Source organism: Limulus polyphemus, unplaced genomic scaffold, assembly GCF_000517525.1.
Source record: "Limulus polyphemus unplaced genomic scaffold, Limulus_polyphemus-2.1.2 Scaffold731, whole genome shotgun sequence".
Lineage (NCBI taxonomy): Eukaryota > Metazoa > Arthropoda > Merostomata > Xiphosura > Limulidae > Limulus > Limulus polyphemus.
The window spans coordinates 445,151-464,715 of NW_013666341.1; the positions used below are offsets into that span (position 1 = coordinate 445,151).

Sequence of the window (19,565 nt, forward strand, 5' to 3'; positions counted from 1 at the left end):
AGAGTATTCACACCGGATTTTCTCATGTCCTCTCTCACTACATCCATCCACCTTTTCTCCTGTCTTCCTCTTGTCCGGATTTTCTCATGTCCTCTCTCACTACATCCATCCACCTTTTCTCCTGTCTTCCTCTTGTCCGGATTTTCTCAAGTCCTCTCTCACTACATCCATCCACCTTTTCTCCTGTCTTCCTCTTGTCCGGATTTTCTCATGTCCTCTCTCACTACATCCATCCACCTTTTCTCCTGTCTTCCTCTTGTCCTTTTCTCTTCCACGGTCATATTTATCACTCTTCTTCCAACTTACGTTTCGTCTCTTCTTTCCACATGATCGAGCCATCTGAGACAAGATTCTCTCATCTTCTCCATAACTGATGCTACTTTCACCCTCTCTCTAAATCCTGATACAGTCTTTCTTTAACACCTCAACATCCGCCACGTTCATCATCTGGTCCCAAGCCAAGTTACAATAGGTTGCCGTCAGATGGCCAGTCGTAAAAACTCAAGTCTTCACAAATTGGGAATATTGGTCGAACAAAACAGATGATCACATTACAATGGGCAGGTTATTTCATAATAATGAAGTATGACGTTAACATAGATACACAATATACTGTTTTGAATTCTTACCCTAATTCAGATTTGTTGTGACAGAAAATAAAACTGATGAAAAAAAATTACATTTCACCAGCTTAATGTTGTTTACACTAAAACAACTGTTGGCGATTTGCTGATAAGGCGTTTCAAACACTACTGTGTCTATCATATACAACAGCTAACAGTTCTAATTAATAATGACTAATGTAGCCTTGTCTTGTTGACTCTACGGTTGCTCTGGGACAGTGCCTTAGCAACGGGGGCGCGGAAGGGCGCAATGCGCCCTCTAACAGTCTGCATTAAAAAATAAAATAATGTCTCTTTATTTTTTCCAATTTAAATAATTTTTTCGAACTTGAATAATTCCAACGTACTCGTGTATAAAAATATTCGGTAACCGAAGTAATAGTTGCTGTAAATCAATATTTATAAAATAAAATATATTTGTACTTATGCTTTCGGATTTTTATTCTTTTTTTATCGCATCGACGGCTGTATACCGCTGACGTGGATTATTCAGATTCGTTAGATTTCAAATAAATTGTTATTGATCGATGCAACGTTAATCGTTCGTTTATTAATAAAATAAGAATTAAAACTGAATCGTTGTCGGATATCAAAGATTTTTTTCATGAGTTAATTCGTTTATGAATTAATAAGGAACATCAATAAATGATACCATAAATTTATAACGAAAACTGAAAATGATTACAATGTACTCGCGCCCTTTGAGCTTGTCATTGCGCCCTCAATGTGTGCGTCCTATCTACGACACTGCTCTGGGATGAATAAGATTAACTTATTCTTCGTAATGAGCAGATTAATTCACGATAATAATAAAATAGTAACCAATTAAATACGGTGTTGTAATGATTAAATAATATACTGTTCAAAAAAATCTTACCCTAATTCGGATTTATTGTAACAAAAATAAAAACTGATCAAACGTTACATTTCACCAATGTAATCTAGTTCATATAAGTAGCATCTCAACCACTACTATATTTAGTTGTATCCCAGCAGCCCTGAAGAGCCCTGGTATTGGGCGAAACTCCTTGTCGATTCTGGTTATAGCATATATAGTGTGGTTGACAATATTATTATTACCCACTCTTCGCTACTGTTGCTCAGAAGATCTTATTAATAACTTCAAATAGTTACCTTAAGTTAATTTTTAGTCACAATTTTGTTCTCAGATTTCTGTTTGTGCATTATATTTAAAACATTTAATCCCGTCAATGTATACACTTACACACTCATTTGTTCAGTTCACTACTATGTTTTGACTGATCTTGAACCTGGTTTTATTTCCACATCAGTCGGGAAGCAGCAGCGTTTTGTTCTTCTAAGAATGATTTTCATTTTAGAAATTTTATAAAACCTTGAATTGGGCGTTGTCATGAAATGACATAATGTATATCACTACCCTATAAAAAGTAGATATTTTCAGGAAAAAAAATAAAATGGCTTGTTGTTAAAGCTTATATTCATAATTTGTTTGTTTGTTTGTAGTTACGCGCAAAGTTAAACAATATGCTGTGTCTACCACGGGTATTGAAACCCAATTTTTAATGTTGTAAGTTTTCAGACTTACAGCTGTGCCACTGGTGGGTTATATTCATAATTTGTTTGTTTGTTTGTAGTTACGCGCAAAGTTAAACAATATGCTGTGTCTACCACGGGTATTGAAACCCTAATTTTTAATGTTGTAAGTTTTCAGACTTACAGCTGTGCCACTGGTGGGTTATATTCATAATTAAAGACATACTCTTCTACAACAACTTCCCATCGATGATTATATTCCTCAAAAAAATTATTTTTAAAAACTATTAATTTTGTTTTTTTTTGTAAAATGTGATCAACAAAATATTACTCAAAACCCAACAGAATAATTTCCTAAGATTTTCTACAGTTGAATTTTGTACACGTGTTCTAACGGCTTGTTTTGTTTATACATGCCCGTAGCAAGGGAAATTCACGGAACCACATAAACTTACTCAATGGTTATGATTCATCCACGGTATGGGACGTCTGGTAACCGAACGTATTATTTATTATTGTTTGCTGTTTCAGTGATGTTATTATGAAAAAATTAACACGCTTCTACAGAAGAATCAATATATATACGTATATACATCTAACTACAAGTCGAATGCTTTATTTAAGGCCAACACAATTGTGTGGGTTTTACTGCAATAAAACTTTGGTTCTACAAATATATGACTTTCTCATGTAAACTAATGAATTATCATAAGCATAGTCTCTTTCAATTAATTAAAAAAAATTATAATAACCCTAAATAATGGGACTTCTTTAGTAGATCAATTAAAATATGGTTTTTAAAGCTCCCGATGTACTTATTTATTATAATAACTCTATTAATGGGACTTCTTTAGTAGATCAATTAAAATATGATCTTTAAAGCTCCCGATGTACTTACTTATTTATTATAATAACTCTACATAATGGGACTTCTTTAGTAGATCAATTAAAATATGGTTTTTAAAGCTCCCGATGTACTTACTTATTTATTATAATAACTCTACATAATGGGACTTCTTTAGCAGATCAATTAAAATATGATTTTTAAAGCTCCCGATGTACTTACTTATTTATTATAATAACTCTACATAATGGGACTTCTTTATCAGATCAATTAAAATATGATTTTTAAAGCACTCGATGTAGTTACCTATTTGTAATCGTACAGCTTTGATTTTGAAAAATAATTCAGCATAGATGCTAAAGTTTCTCATTTTTTAATTTTAATCACTTAAAAACATTTTTGAGATGTACTTTCTTATTAACCCTAAAAGAAGTATATAGAAATATACAAATAAAAAAATATTTATTAGAATGCTTAAATCACTCGTTCCTGAATTCAACAAATTTAAAGTTACAAAATCAACGCAATATCGTTTTGTAATGGTTCCAATTTCACCAAATACTTCCGAATTATTTCTGGAGGTTGTAGTATTGTTTCTATTTGCATTTATAGAAAAGCTACTAAGGGTATCTGCCGACGTCCCTATTTTGAAGGAAGGTGCTCGGTCAGAAGCGTTATACTACCTACCATCCATGCTAAGGGATTTACTATCACTTTTATAACGCATCCACAGCTTAAAAGGCGAGAAGTGTTTGGTGTTATCGCAAGGATTCGAACCCGGCTCGCCATCACTGAAATCCGGAGCTCTACCACAGGAACAACCCACTCCCCCAGAAAGCAATAAATAGGGGTTAAGGAAAAGAATGCTATTCTCATCAACGATTCTAAACCTTCCCTCAACAATGTCCATTCAAGTTGTTCTTGGTTATTTTTTATATTTATTCTACAAACCACAAACACGACATAAATATTGTAACTTACCGATGTTTTCCGATCATTCCTTAAGGGTCTTGTGCTGTCCAAACGTAAAGCCATCCTGCAACTTAAGGCTTAACAAATTACAGTATATATTATATAGAAGAATAAACAGTTAAAAGTTGTTTTGAGAACCGTATACAGCTGAACGTAGCATTAACCTAAAACAATAACTATCCCAGATCAAATCATTGACTTATTTTTTCCTAGTTTTAATCTTGAACAAGGCACAAGCATTACTGTAACATATGTCCACAGAAGTGGTTCTGGAAGTAAACGTTTATTTATACGGCATGCAAACAGAAAAACTCCACACCACTGAATTTTCTGCTGTACGTAGTTCGTCACCTCGTTACGGGCGCGGTTTGCTGGTATGTGTCAGTGAAGTCGACATACGACCATTCACAACGCTGAAATTTTACTGTCTTCAATGAAAAAAAGGATTTGGGTGCATTAACCAATTATAAAAAAATATATAATCAAGATAAATAAACAGAGGTAGCAATGAATAAACTTAAAATAAATATCATAAGCAAAATTACAACATGCAGGAGAAAAGTTCACAAAATCCATGGTCGTGTACGAGACCTTGAATATCACCCTTGTTTAACAGCTATGACTCCAGTAACTGGTGGACTCTGTCTCTAGTATTGGGCACGTGATCACGAGCACATAGCGAGCGATGAGTAATATGACACATCACGTACCCAACTCCTACAGTGAAAGTAGTTCGGCACGTTCTACATGTTGAAGAGTATATCTCAGTTAAAGTCACGTGAAATTTCTACCTTTACGGTAATTCAGAATTCTACCTAATTACTAACATAATAACAAAATAACGACCTATACTATCGCATCTTTTATGAGCTGTACCTTTACAAGATCTTGGGATTTGGTTTCTACATGTTTTAACGTACAGTCCACTCACACGTATCTATGCCCCCGATGGCTCAGTGTAACATCTGAGGCTTTATAACGCTACAAATCGTGTTTCGATACCCGTGGTAGGCAGCGCACAGATAACCCATCGTGCAGCTTTGCGCTTAGCAATATACAATATAAATAAAATCAAAATAATCAAACAAATCGATAATCGATAAAAAATAAATATTACGCTGCACTAGATTACATTTGTTTATTACAATAAATAATCAAGGGTGGCATTTTGAAAGTTTTGAATGCATCAGATTTATTGTATTTTGTAGTCTTTATCAAAGTCCTTATTTTTTGATTGTCAGAACAAAGGGCATTGTAATTCGTTAACATTATACTGACATGACATTATTTTATTACAACGCTGAAAGGGACCCCTGGTTGACATAATATTATTAACTCTTCTTTACTTTCCCTTGGTGGTTTCTCATTAATACAACTAACAGCGGATAGTGAACGAATGACAACTGAACTGGAGATCTTGTATGTTGAAACACCTGCCTTTCACCCCCTGCCTACGTCAAATATATTTTATAAACTTTAAGGTTTCTTACCCTTGTCTGATGATGCGGGTCAAGAGGGATACCACAGTTATCTATCTTCGTGGTTAAACACGAAGTCTTTAACTGCAACTTACAATATTTCATTTCCTCACCTTTTTTGTGTGTGTGAGTTTGTGTTATGATTATTTGTAATCACTGTCTTATGGTGATAATATTCTCGTCAATTTGCACTTAAATATTTGTTTTTTGCATACTCAAGTAGAAATAAAAACTGATAACTCGTAATGATAAAATCGGTCGTATAGACACATATAAGCACACACACACACATCCACGTGTGTTTTATTAGTTATAATTTATCATACGATAATGTGTTGATGTTAAACGTATATTTGCTATTCTCAGAATTTCACCTAAGTAACCATTAAACTCAGTCCCTTCTTATTACTATACTAGATATCCGCTATTACAATCAACAAAAAAGCTGAGTCAACAGAAATCCACACACACACATTACAAACCTGCCTATACACCATGATCTGTTGTGTACGTTTTTCCCTTAAGGTGAAGGAAGGCCTTTTTTTTTACGTCATGATTTTAGCAACTTTTAAATGTGAGCACCTACTCCGTATGTTAATTATTCTTGCTCCACAAAGATTGGACACGGGTTATGAAATCCAATTACAAGGTGAAAATTAAATTTTCTTGCGAAACAGTACGTTTTATATTTCTATTACATTTTTACACTATCTTACAGTACACTTGTTCGTAAAGTACTTTTCTGTTGAATGTAAGGAAATGTAATAATTCAGTAAAACACCTGGAAATAGAAACATGATACTTTTATAACCTTTTTTTGTGCTTTTACCGCAGTTATCTGTTTTCGGGGTTAAACCTTCTGCAGGGTTTTTATTGCAACTGACATACATAACTTTATTTACTTATTTATTTCAAGCGATTTTTTTTTGTTTGTGTTAATAATCACTGTTTTGTTCTAATAATGTTATCGTCCATTCGCAAAACACAAAATTATAATAATACATTTTATATTAAAACATTTAACAAATTAACAGTTACACTTCGGTAATCCTATTTAGAGGAATAGTACTTAAACCACCACTCCTTCATGTAACAAGATTTCAAAGAGTTGGTTAGTTAGATGGAATATAAGTGTGAGAACAAGTATCCGAAGAACGTAAACAAATTCGATCAACTGAATACTATATATTTTATATTATACGATTACGTCGCATGTCTTACATGATGTAATAGCAAAATTAAAATAAAATAAAATTTACAAGCGGAAGGCAAATTAATATGAAGTATGGAATGGCCTGGTCAGCATGTACAATAAATAACCTACACGAAAACACAACACTTTACAGTTGGCCTTGTGGTTCTTTCAAAGACGAAAATAATATCTGTGAAAGCGCCAAAACTAATCTCATGATCCACATTCTCTCTGTAGCTGACCAATCATAAAAGTAGTTCACAAGTATTCGGAAGCAAAATCTGACCTAAGTGATAACCTTGGAGTAATCCCAAATACGCATGTCCTGTGAAAGTGGTTTTTCTCGGGGTATCCCCCCCCCCACAACAAATTCTAAGGCACTTGGATTTAACGATCCCAGCGGTGGCATTGGATTTACAGATCCCAGCCACCCCCTGATAATGGGAAGTTTATTTCAGCGTACTTTGTCGCCTTGTTTCTTCTCTCGACGCCACGTTATCAGCCATGTTTCCTTTCTCGACGCCATGTCATCAGCCTTGGTTCTTCTCTCTCTGTCCTGGAATCCTCCGGACATGTCACTGCTTCAGTCACACCTCCATACTCTGAACCCAAGTCTGTAAACAACGTAGGACCTACCTCTTGAGCTAAAATTTAAATACCCCACGATTGTAACAAACAGAAATATCGCGAGCGGGACGAAAGGAGGGGGGGGGGGGTAACAATATCCCTGAACACCCAGTTGAGTAAAGTTTATTCCTTTAAAAACTAAATTCCTGTCATGAAGTGTCCCAAATACACGAAGTAACTTAGAACACAATACAACCATTTCACGAAACAATAAGTAGCTTCATTCAGCGAATATGCTACGGAAAGCAACAGCTACATGGTGGAAATGGATTTAAAATGTTCCATTTAAGACAATTAGAAAAATTCCAAATTTCGTGAATATATATAGGATAGGCTACAGGAAAATTAAATACACGGTATTTGCATAACAGAACAATACCACTGTGTCTCTTCACGTTATTTGTTGTTGTTTAATTTCAATTTCGTTTATTTACCAATTTGCACAATACGTACATAATTGATAAACGTGTGCTAATACGCTAGCTGATACTTATAATAAGATAATATTTTAAATAGTTGTTCCCGTGAGTACACTGTTCACTATTTTCGAAAACGGTTTATTGTGAGAAGCTAAGTTTGTTTGTTTGAATTTATGCACAAAGCTACACAATGAGCTATTTGTGCTCTGCCCACCACAGGTATCGAAACCCGGTTTCTAGCGTTGTAAGTCCGCAGACATACAGCTGTACCACTGGGGGGCGAGAAGCTAAGAGGACAATACATTCTTCAGTAAAATATGCCCCCCCCCCAGTAGCACAGAGGTATGTCTGCGGGCTTATACTGCTAGAAACTGGGTAGAGCACAAATAGTCATTTGTGTAGCTTTGTGCTTAACAAAAACAACAAGCGTAGCATACATTTTTATTCTGTTAATTTTATATTTTAACTGTAGCACTAAAATTTAGCTGTTTGATTGAGAAACATAAATTAAAACACTTGATATAAAATGTTCGTTGATACCAATATTCTAATTTTCATGTAATTAGTTACGCTAGGCAGTATAATCCTGCTGGTGTCAAAATTGAAAGAGTCAGAGTCAACTACAATGAAAAACAAAATATTGGAAAATCTGTAAGAATGATGAAAATTCTTTGTGCAATATAATGAGTTTTCGTTTAGTTTCGAATAATAGTGCATAGCTATTCAAGAAGTGCCCGCGCTAGTCGTCCTTAATTCGAAACTGATAGGTGGCTTGTCAAAAGTAACCATCGCCAACTCTTGGGCTACTGTAACTTAATAATGAGAGGGATTTGACCATCACTCTTATAACGCCCCGATAGCTTCCAAAGTGAGAAGCGCAATTTTTTCTTCTTTTTCTGCAATGCGACGCAAAACATGGACCCCTTTGATTCGCAGTCCTGCACACTAACCACCAGATCAGCCATGTGGTAGAGAAAGTTTGGCTTGGTTTGTTTTTGAATTTCGCGCAATCCTACACGAGGGCTATCTGCGCTAGCCATCCCCAATTTAGCAGTGAAAGACTAGAGGGAAGGCAGCTAGTAATCACCACCCACCGTCAACTCTTGGGCTATTCTTTTACCAACGACTAGTGGGACTGACACATGATAACGACCCGACAGCTGAAAGGACGAGCAAATTTGGTAGGACGGGGATTCGAACCCGCGACCCTCAGATTGCGAGTCAAGCGCCCTAACCACCTGGCCGATAGGGAGAGAGAGTGGATGCAAGTTGGTAACAGCATTAAAGAAATTTTTCTTGCTGGAAAACACGGGCTAAAACTTGAGGACACAACGGTTTTAACCATTCAACTGTGGTTGACATCATATAATGCACGCATTTTGTGCGCATTGGGTGGTAAGCAGATTTACACAAGCCGCAAACGAAGGATTAAACAAGTAAAACATCCATAAAGTTAAAAAAATGTAACATAACGATGCAACATAAAAATGCTAGTCAAGTACAAAGCGTAAAAACATCTTAAATAAGACATTTTTGTCCGTAGACCACTTCGATGGGGCAAAAAGACCCCACGAACCATCTACTGGTCCTACCCCACCTGTTCTGTTCTATCGTACGGCCTCGGGCGGCCGTGGTGTTGCGTTTTCTTATGGCAAAGTTACATCGGGCTATCTGCTGTGTCCACCGAGGAGAATCGAACCCCTAATTTTAACGTTGTAAATCCAAAGATTTACCATTGTCCCACCGGGGGACTTACATCTGCCCACCACGGGTATCAAAACCCGGATTCTAGCGTTGTAAATCCGCAGATATACCTCAGTGCCGTTGTGTTGCGCATCAGTGTCTTGCATTTTGGACTAGTCAGCAGACCACATTTTGGAAACCACTGTTTTAAGTGAAACATAGTCAGGCAGTAGAGAATCATGGATATCTCACAAAAAATAAATGTCCACAGTTATGCAATGGCACTACAGAAATAACGTCATTTCATTATAGCCAAACAAACAGAACATAAAGTATAATTTCCTATACAATAATTGAGAAAGCTCCCATTCAGTTATATTTTTATTAAAAAAAAGGTTTATTCACAATGGAAATATTGGCGAGTAAGTGTATACTTTGATATAATAGCGACCAATTTATTAGTTAACTAGTATTTGTACTTCATTTACCTTTCATACGTAAAATAGATCTAGTTGCAATGATATTGTAAGTGTGTGTAAAAAAACGTATTTGCCTTAAATGTGATGTCCGATGAAAAATCTTCAGATACAGTTCTAGCTTAAGTGTATATATATATTATTTCAGGCACTTTAAGATGTGGATATTCGCAAGTGAATTAAGTTGTTTCTTATACTTGGTTTTAGGTTTCAAAAGACTGTCCTTATCTAAACTTGCTACGTAAAGTAGGCAAAGAGATTGTGTTAGCTCTCACCAAATTTGTTGAACTTTCGCGCAATACTACAAGGGCTATCTGCGCTAGCCGTCCCTAATTTTGAAGTGATGGACTAGATTGTTTGTTTGTTATGGATTTCGCGCAAAGTTACACAAGGGCTCTCTGCGCTAGCCGTCCCTAATTTACGTCATCCACCACCAACTCTAGAGATACTCTGTACCAGAGAACAGTAGGATTGACCGTCACATTACAACGCCCTTACTATGTAACTAAAAGCACCAAGCGTAAAAGGATTCGGGGTTCGATAATTTAAAACACTGAGAAACGAGGTTTCACTTACCAAGACATATTAGGACAATCATAGCCTTTCCCAACTGGCATTATTCTCTGCAAGCTTGTTTAGTAACCAGATGAAGGGGGAATATAAATGGAGTAATATAGAACTCTGTTGGAACTATCCTTAAAAAATAAATTCTGTAATGTTTTTGTTATTATTAAGATTAATTACGTATGTTCCAGAAAACTAATTAGTAGTACTCAAACGTAAACCTGTTACCATGTCATTTTACTCCTCTTTTTTGTTTTTAAAGCTTTATGGAAGTACGAGTTCTGTTAAACCATCCAAACATTTAATATAGATTAAATATAATTGTTTGAAGTTAAGCACAATGATTTACAATGGGCTATCTGTGCTCTGCCCACCACGAGTATCGAAACCATGATTTAAACTAATACAAACTTGATGGATTCAAGAATGTTATTAAAATATCAACATGTTATTTTGTTATTTTTCTGAATGATCTTCTTACAAAAGAATTTGTCCTCTCAAAAACTATTGGAATAAAACAAACCATAAAGACACATAAGGAATATAATTTAAAGTAATTCAAGATATAAAAATGTCGCATCAAAATGAATGGTGAAATTGCATTTTTTTTAATAATTACAAATTAAGAATTAATTTGTCTCATCCAAACATTTTTCCCCCTTTTTTTGAAGAGTGTGACTATCCATGTCACTAACAGGAAATACATTTTTATTACAGCTACATTTCGACTGTCTTACTGCGGCTGTCGTCGGGCTTAAAATACCTAGAAGCCACATGCGCTACTTTTAATAACAGTTTAACAACACGAATAGCACTACCCGTATTGTAGTATTAAAGTGTAGACAGAGAGACTCTAGATCACTAAGACGGCCCCCTCCCCATATCTACATTGAGGCCGTAGGAGCTTTATAACAGTGAAAGCCAAATTCCACTATTCGATTACAGTGGCCCAAGAGATGGCGGTAGGCACAATTGATTAGTTTCCTCCCTTTAGTCTTTCAGTTCAAAGTTAAGGTCGGCTAGTGAAGAAAGCACTTGTGTAGCTTTGCACATGTATTTAAAAAAACTAAGAAAAAAACAGTACAAGTGTAATGAAATTCGAACCGCGCCATCTGGCAGCTGGTTTGATAACACTTACCAAGCCGAGTATTTAATAGCACACTTAATGATATATTTAGACATTTATAGTTTACAATTAGGAATATTTTTTCTTCGTTTTTAATACACATTTATATCGATGGATGAAATATTTCTGATATTTGTGTATTAATTCACCTAAGTAGCCACAATTAATGGTAATGTTTTAGAAAGTGTGCAAGTTATTAACATGAATCCCTGTGATTAGACCCAACGAGAGGGCGGGGTGGACGGGGCCCAAGAAAATTACTGATGGCTTAACCTGTGATATCATTACAACTGAACATAATTAAATCCATGCGCTTTAAATTATCCGCACTAAACACAAGAGACATATCAAAGGATTATTATATATCAGATCGGATATTTTTTATTAAAGTATACAAGGTAAGCATACATATCAGCATGTTTGTCAATCATAAGATACACGAGAGGCTTCGGAACCGATATTTGACTTGTAAGTCAAATATCGGTTCCAAAGCCTCTAGTGTATCTTATGATTGACAAACATGCTGATAAAATGTAATATAAAATATAAATATATAATAATATAACTTAAAATTGCTATACAAGTCAAATATCGGTTTCGAAGCCTCTCGTGTATCTTATGATTGACAAACATGCTGATAAAATGTAATATAAAATATAAATATATAATAATATAACTTAAAATTGCTATATATACCAATTTTAAATTATATTATTATACATTTATATTTTATATTACATTTTATCAGCATGTTTGTCAATCATATGATACACTAGAGGCTTTGGAACCGATATTTGACTTGTATAGCAATTTTAAATTATATTATTATACATTTATATTTTATATTACATTTTATCAGCTCCTTATACTCTCAATCTCTCATTGTAAAATCTGCATGTCTAGCTAAGCACCCTCCATTAAAACTTAAGAAAAGAAACAAGAGATCCAATGGAGAAATTGGCGATACACAGAATTAAGTACACAATAAAGCATTTCATACGATAAAGAGCTTATAATTAACGTGTATAGTACACACTAACTTCAAAATCTTACGAATCCGTTTCTTACCAGGATAGCTTTCAGAAGAAAAAAAAAAAAAAGGTTTTCTAACACCATACAACCTGACCTTCTTATAGATAATGACCAGGTGACAATATTTTTTAAACATTTTTTTTTCGTTCAATATTTGACTGGTCTTTTACCCTCCTCAGGTGCATGTAACACCAGTGATACCAAGACAACGACTGAGTAAACAATAACAGGGACGACTGCTATGAAAGTTATATTCCCCATTGATAACGCATGTGTTAAAATGTCAATCGTGTTAATCTCTTGATGACAAGTTTCGTCGATGTAGTGAACTGCTGGGAAAGTAAAGTGTGAAGAAAAATTTGAGAGATGTAACATATACTGGGAGCAAACAAAGTAATGTTCTTGATTTAAAACGCGGCAAAATTATTTCATCCGATAATATGTTCATATAAATGACGAGCGTGTTATATGTATGTACATGTAGTAGCTCTTAATTAATATGGCACCCTGTTTGAGCATCAGCTAGCAGCAAACAGCTGCTTTCTGTCAAACCTGCCACTTGAAGCGGTGCAAGTTAACCTGATTACACACACTATTTGGGTTCAGGGGACCGTCTTAGCGATACAATGCTCTTGTATCTTCACATTACCATATCACACACCTATTAGACAATGTTTATGATAACTGAAATTTCAATTCCTATTCGTGTACCCTGCAAAGATCGTTAACAGTAAATAAATATGGCGGTAAATACGCATAAGAGTAAATGGATTAATAATACTTGTTACCATAACAACACAAACCGTATGTAATAATAATAATAACTAGTGTTTCGTCGCAAATTCACGAACTCCTGAAAAAATGCCACTGAGTATAAATAATAACATGTGTTGGCTTTCAATATTTCAACATAAAAATGTAATGATAAAGTCATAATGGCACACACACATAAGGCCTGGCATGGCCTGGTGGTTAGCAGCAGACGATTCGTAACCCGCAGGTCGCCTGATCGAATTCCCGTCACCGAACATACTCGCACTTTCAGCCGTGGGGGCGTTATAACGTCACAGTCAGTTGGTAAAACGTTGCCCAAGTGTTGGCTGTGGATTATATTGACCAGCTGCCTTCCTTCTATTCCAAGACTTCAAAATTATAGACGGCTAGCGCAGAAAACCATCGAGTAGTTTTTACTTGAAATCCAACAAACATTCACTCAAGCACCCAAGTCATGAAGTACGAAGATTTAATAAAGGTGTGAGTTATCAGATAATACGATATGCCTTAAGTAAAAACTTAATACTAAAGTAATACTAGAATATCAATGCTTGCCTATTAACGTTCAGTTCTTTTTTTTTTTTATCATCTCACGATAATTTCCGTACTATTTAATGAGCTAAAGCCATTTATGTTATTATTATACTTTTTTGATATTTATTACAGTATTAAATCACTTGTTCATTCATCATAAAACCTCGAGATTTCACAATGCCAGTATAATAGGCCACTTCCTTTGACCTCGTGCCCTAGTATCGGTTACAAAACGAAGAAAAGTTTAAGCCTGTACCATGCTGTTAACATGTTTCCCAGGCCTGATGTTATTCGTTTGAAACATTTTCTCACGTGTTACTCAGTAAATCAAATGCGAAATTGATTATACAGGAAATTGTTTTCAGGAAAAAATTCGGTCAGAAACGGAATCTTTTAAGCACGCATTAAAACAATGTTTAAACGCACATAATGTATGATTGGAAAAGCTACTCGAGAGTCAAGTACTAATATCATGAAACACGATTTGGGGAAAGCTGAACACGTAAATGTGCCCACTGTTGACAATTAAATCCCTCCCCTTTGTGGGTCCCGATATTTCCACATAGTATACTGCAGTAAAATAATAATAACAGCTATTGGGTTTCTATGCAACAGTTCTAATTAGATCAGAAATTGAATATTTTCTTTAAGTAACTAGTGCATTAGTTTTTCAATTTCGTTGGCCAACCTTATACCATAATTACTGGTTATGGTTCAAAATAACTGCTTACAAATAAATCTATATCCACAAGGGTATATATATATCCTGACAGTAAATTTTATGAAAAATTTCTGAAACTGGCTCAAGTAATAACTGTTTGTTGTTATATTGTGTACTTTGTGATCCAAATCTGGTACATAACTGTGGGTGTGCTCCGCCACTTGTATTTTTAAAATTACAGACTTTTGTAGTTTTTCTCCTAATGTTTCTTTTTTACTTCATAAACGAGTATAAAATAATTTTCAGGATGCAAACTACAAGCCTGATCATAACTAATAACTTTTCACAGCCTTAAAGATAAAGAAGGGGTGTATCAAACCATAAAGAAGGGGTGTATCAAACCGTGTAATTAATAATGATGCTGTAAAAATAAAGGATTTGATCTGTCTAGGAAAAAAAAAAAGAGTTAAAAGACACGTAGTAAAACAACACCATACTTCATTTAACAAGCAATTAAAAAGATTAATTAAAAAATAAAACACCATTACTACTTACATTTCTGTATACATTATTCATGGACCTGTTGACATTTGTCCTTGTATTTCCAGTTTCACTTTTCTCATTGCTGCTTTTCTATTTAAAAAAAAATATATATATATACATAACAAGCTAAAAATAATACAGCTCATGATACATTCTCTGTTATCATATCATAAGCTTCAACTCTATGAACTATCAAGACATAGAATAAAAAATTGAAGCAACTTAGGTGCCCAAGTGCATAACATTTCCAATGAAAGGCTTGGATTATTAGGTTTATTTAACCATGATTTATCTATTTTTATTACCTTGTATGTGCTTTCCAAATATGATAGATTTCTCTCTATCTTTCTAACTTAACTAAAGTTACACAAATTTAATTTTTCTTGAATACTATAAATTAGTATAATGTTTTAGGCATAAACAAAACATTTAAAATTGAAAACACAGTTTGATTAAGTTCATGTATATCGAAGCCATGAATGATTTTTGGAGATCTCATACAGGGCTAAGTGTAGCCTAATGGTTAACAAGGCCAGTGGATGAATCCAAACTTTTGGAACACGAATGTGTTATAGGAGTGATGATCACTTAAAAGTAGCCCAAGAGTTAGTGGTGGGTGCTGTTCACTAGCTGCCTTCCCTGAGTACATCAGTGCAAAATTAGGGACAGCTATGGGTAGACAGTCTTTTGTGAAGCTTTGAGCAAACATTTTGAAATAAATTGTACCCACTACTTCTACTAAAGAGTATCAACTTCCTAATGTAATTAGCTTTAAACAAACAGGATAATTCTACTAAAATAAAATCTATTAACTCTGTTGGTACCAGATTTTAATATGTACGAGTATAAAATAAAACACTGAAACTGAAAGCTTTCTTATCATTTTACTCTGAATAAGATATTTTCATTCAAAAACTTTGTGGCTTGAATTGAAATATTTTAAGATGGAATAGTGTGTGATTGGAAAGTAACTAATACATAGTGTACTAAAAGAAAAAGTATAGTTAGAACATATCTATTATATCAGTAGAAGTCATTAAGTCTAAAATTACTGATGTGGCCCACGTGTACCCTATTGCATTTTTATTAAACACATTTATTTGAGCTACTTATGCACCAAATTGCTTGTGGGCCCCGTTGTTACAGTGTCTTTAATAACATATGAGTCACAAACGAAAGTAAACAAAAAACACCATCAATATTGCCATTAATTCCACTAATTACTGCTGTTGTTACTCTATGCATTATAAGTAAAAAATTAATGTTTCTCACTCAATTTCTTAAGTAAGTTCTTTCCACTGAGTATTTTAATAGGTGAATACAATTATAATCAATATGATGTAATTGGTGAACAGTATTTAAAAAAATCAGTGAGCTATGTATACCTTTTGTTCATCAACACCACAATCTCCAGCACCGAATTCAGTTTGGCCTGTTTTTCCAGAGTGTTTGGTTGAACTTCCATTTTCTGACTTTATACAGGTAACAGATGAAGCAGAATCAGCAGATGTGGAGGTATTTGTTTTACCCACTTCACTGTTCTCATCTTCTGCTGAGAGGCCATTTGTCTGAAGTTTGACCTTCATAACTTTTTCGTCGTCCTTTAATTAGAAAATTACAAAATAGAACACAGATTATTAAAAGTACATAAAATCAGCTTAATAATTTTGAAATTGCACCTGGGATGAGTACATTACTGTTCTTTTTTTTAACAAAAATCTTAGTTTTCTTATACCCATATGTTCAAAAACATTAACAAACAAAAAGGGAAATTAAAGCTTTTAATATTGGAAATATTGTAAAAACCCAGAACAAAACTACGCATAGATTCGAATACATCTATGCGAACCACAAGTCTTGTATTTTCTTTTCCCATTGCTGAAAACTTTTCTGTTAAATCAGGCTTAAGATGCAATTAACAATTACAATACGCTTCAGCAAAGGCCTTCATGATAATAAGAACAAATACTGATTCACTAATTTTTGCAATTTTCATTTATCTCTTCTGAGGTATTTTCACAGCCACATTTTGTTTCTTGTTCTCTACCCATGACCATTTTCTCTCCATTACTGTCATTCTGTAAATATGTTTTGAAATAAAAAATTTCCACCAATTCTGTCTTACATACTTTCATAAATGCAATGAAAGTAATAAATATGCTCTGTCAGACTGAATTACTGAACAACTCTGAGGATTACTTACGTTAAGATATTAACACCCACTTTATTAAAACAATGAGGAACACCACACATGACTCACTCAGTTATAAATCTGTTAATTCACAAACGCATTCTTATAACAAAATAAAAAGACAATCCATTTTTCTATATAATTTTGAACATTACGAAGCACTTTATTAAAACTCTTTTTGATAGTCAAGATAAATGACAATATGATGGTTCTACATTCAACTATGTTCATAACAAAGCTTCTCCTGAAACTAAGTTGATATATTTTAGTCAAATTTCACTTATCAATACATATATTTACAAATAGTTTTCATGAAGGAATTAAAAGTTCCCACAATGTTAAAAAACAGAAGAAACTAAAAAAATGCAAGACTGTAACTCGTACCATCTCTAGAAGCCTCCTCAAAAACAAATGGAGCAACAATAACAATTTCTGGGTAATCTGATAACCCTCCCATATCCAGAGAATTTCAACATTTAACTATTTAGCTTTGATTACTTACCTATTTGTCTTTTAAACTTTTAAATTTCATCAAAAGCAAGAATTTAAATTTTATTTTTTTATATTCAAAACAGGATCTTGATAATTGTTCTAATCTCTCAACAAGATCTAATCTTTCCCACCATTAAACAAAATTCCCAAGAGGGATTCTACTCAACTCCTGTCCAAGACATTAGCCATAAACTTGTCAGTAGTAACAGAAATGATATTTTCTAACATATGTTATACATTCTATGTACACAAAAACAAGCTAGTTTTGGCCAACACATACCACAGTATTTTAGAGTACAAGTTCTCTGGAAAAGTGGGCTGGTGCCTAGGACAAAATATCCTTGCTTTAGAATTTTTTGATACCCATAAATATTCTATTTGTCATTCTATATAAAAAATATGTAGTTTGTATGTAATTTGTAATACATATCAAGCACTTTCCAATATAATGAGGGCTTGGTGGTTAGGGTGCTTGACTCACAATCTGCAAGACACAAGTTTGGATCCCATCACCGAACATGTTTGTCCTTTCAGCCATGGGGGCATTAGAATATGATGGTCAATCTCTTTATTTGATTCAAATAGACCAAGATTTGGAGGTGGGTGGTGTTGTAGAGCTACCTTCCATCTGGTCTATTACTCCTAAATTAGGGACAGTTAGAGCAGCTATCCCTCAAGTAGTTTTGCACAGAATTCAAACAAAACCAATAGAATGCTTTTGTTATATAGCACATTTTGCTAATATAAGATCTAATATTATGCTACACTCGCTACAATTTATTAGGACTCCCATAACATGTATAAAATTTAATGATTTATACACGTAAAACAGACTGCTGGTATGATATGTCAAGTGATTTCTTGAGTCCTACGTTACTGAAATTTAAAAAGACAAGAATGTGTTCCACTTTCAAAAAGGCATAACAATGGATGACCATCTATTGACTTCATTGTTATCAAAGACAATTTCTTTAACTCGCTGTTCAGAGTCTGTCAGTATTGATAATTACAAGGAAGCATGTCTATCATTAAGAAAAGTTGTAGCTGCCAGTGTTTGGCAGCTACAACTTTGAGGGAAAAAGCATTGGAAAGCCTTGTAAAATAATTAATGTTAAACTGTCAATAACTTCAAAAGTGGTCAGGGTGTGAGTATCTCTAATCTTATCAGGTGAAGGACATTACAAACACTAACACATGGAAGCCAACAACCCCTCTGAAAAGTACTTATCTCAAGCAGAACATGTAAACTGTGGACAATGATCGAAAGCAGAAGATATGATCTAATGAGATGCATCTAATCATTTTCTAGAATGACACTAAAGTAAAAACAATGAAAAAAAAACACATGAACCACTTGTCTCTGCTTGTGCTTTTATAACAATGCAAGTTGATGGAAGTGTTGTAATGGTGCATAGAACATTCTTGCGGTAGAGGTTTAGCCCTTTGATTCCTTCAGGAGGGTAAATAAAAGAATGTTTGCTCCTGATTGTGTCCATCCCACAATGCTTCCTTTGCACTCTGATGAACAAGAGCTTAAAATAAAAGAAAAACTACTACAATACACTGCCATGTTCCTATTGTTTTAAAGTGATTTGAATAATGACAGTTACTTCAGTCATCTTCCCTTGCCTAGTATATAGTATAGTGGCCAAGGGTGGGTCTTAGGGATGAATTCCAATCATAGGTATAATAAGATGCAACCTGTATTTTATTGTTAAAATATATGTCACTTTTATGAAACATTTGTTTTTGATGAAATCACATAGGTATGTTATGTATTAATTAGCTAGTTTCCATGGTAACCATGTGTAATTAGTGA

At 34.2% G+C, this 19,565-nt stretch overlaps 1 protein-coding gene across 2 annotated transcripts in view; it reads right to left on the reverse strand.

The window, feature by feature from the left end:
- Window positions 1-16,698, reverse strand: part of LOC106460232 (protein alan shepard-like) — a 117,457-nt gene extending 100,759 nt beyond the window's left edge. The window contains exons 1-2 of one of the 2 annotated variants that reach the window (XM_013919917.2): window positions 16,449-16,698; window positions 15,076-15,153 (exon numbers count right to left, since the gene is read on the reverse strand). In XM_013919917.2, the coding sequence (XP_013775371.1) occupies window positions 15,076-15,153; window positions 16,449-16,649 (279 nt within the window). In that variant the 5' untranslated portion in view covers window positions 16,650-16,698. Of the gene's footprint in view, window positions 1-3,963; window positions 4,575-15,075; window positions 15,154-16,448 lie in introns of those variants that run through there. The other variant, XM_022386896.1, reaches the window with a different exon arrangement.
- Between the last annotated feature and the right edge of the window lie 2,867 nt (window positions 16,699-19,565).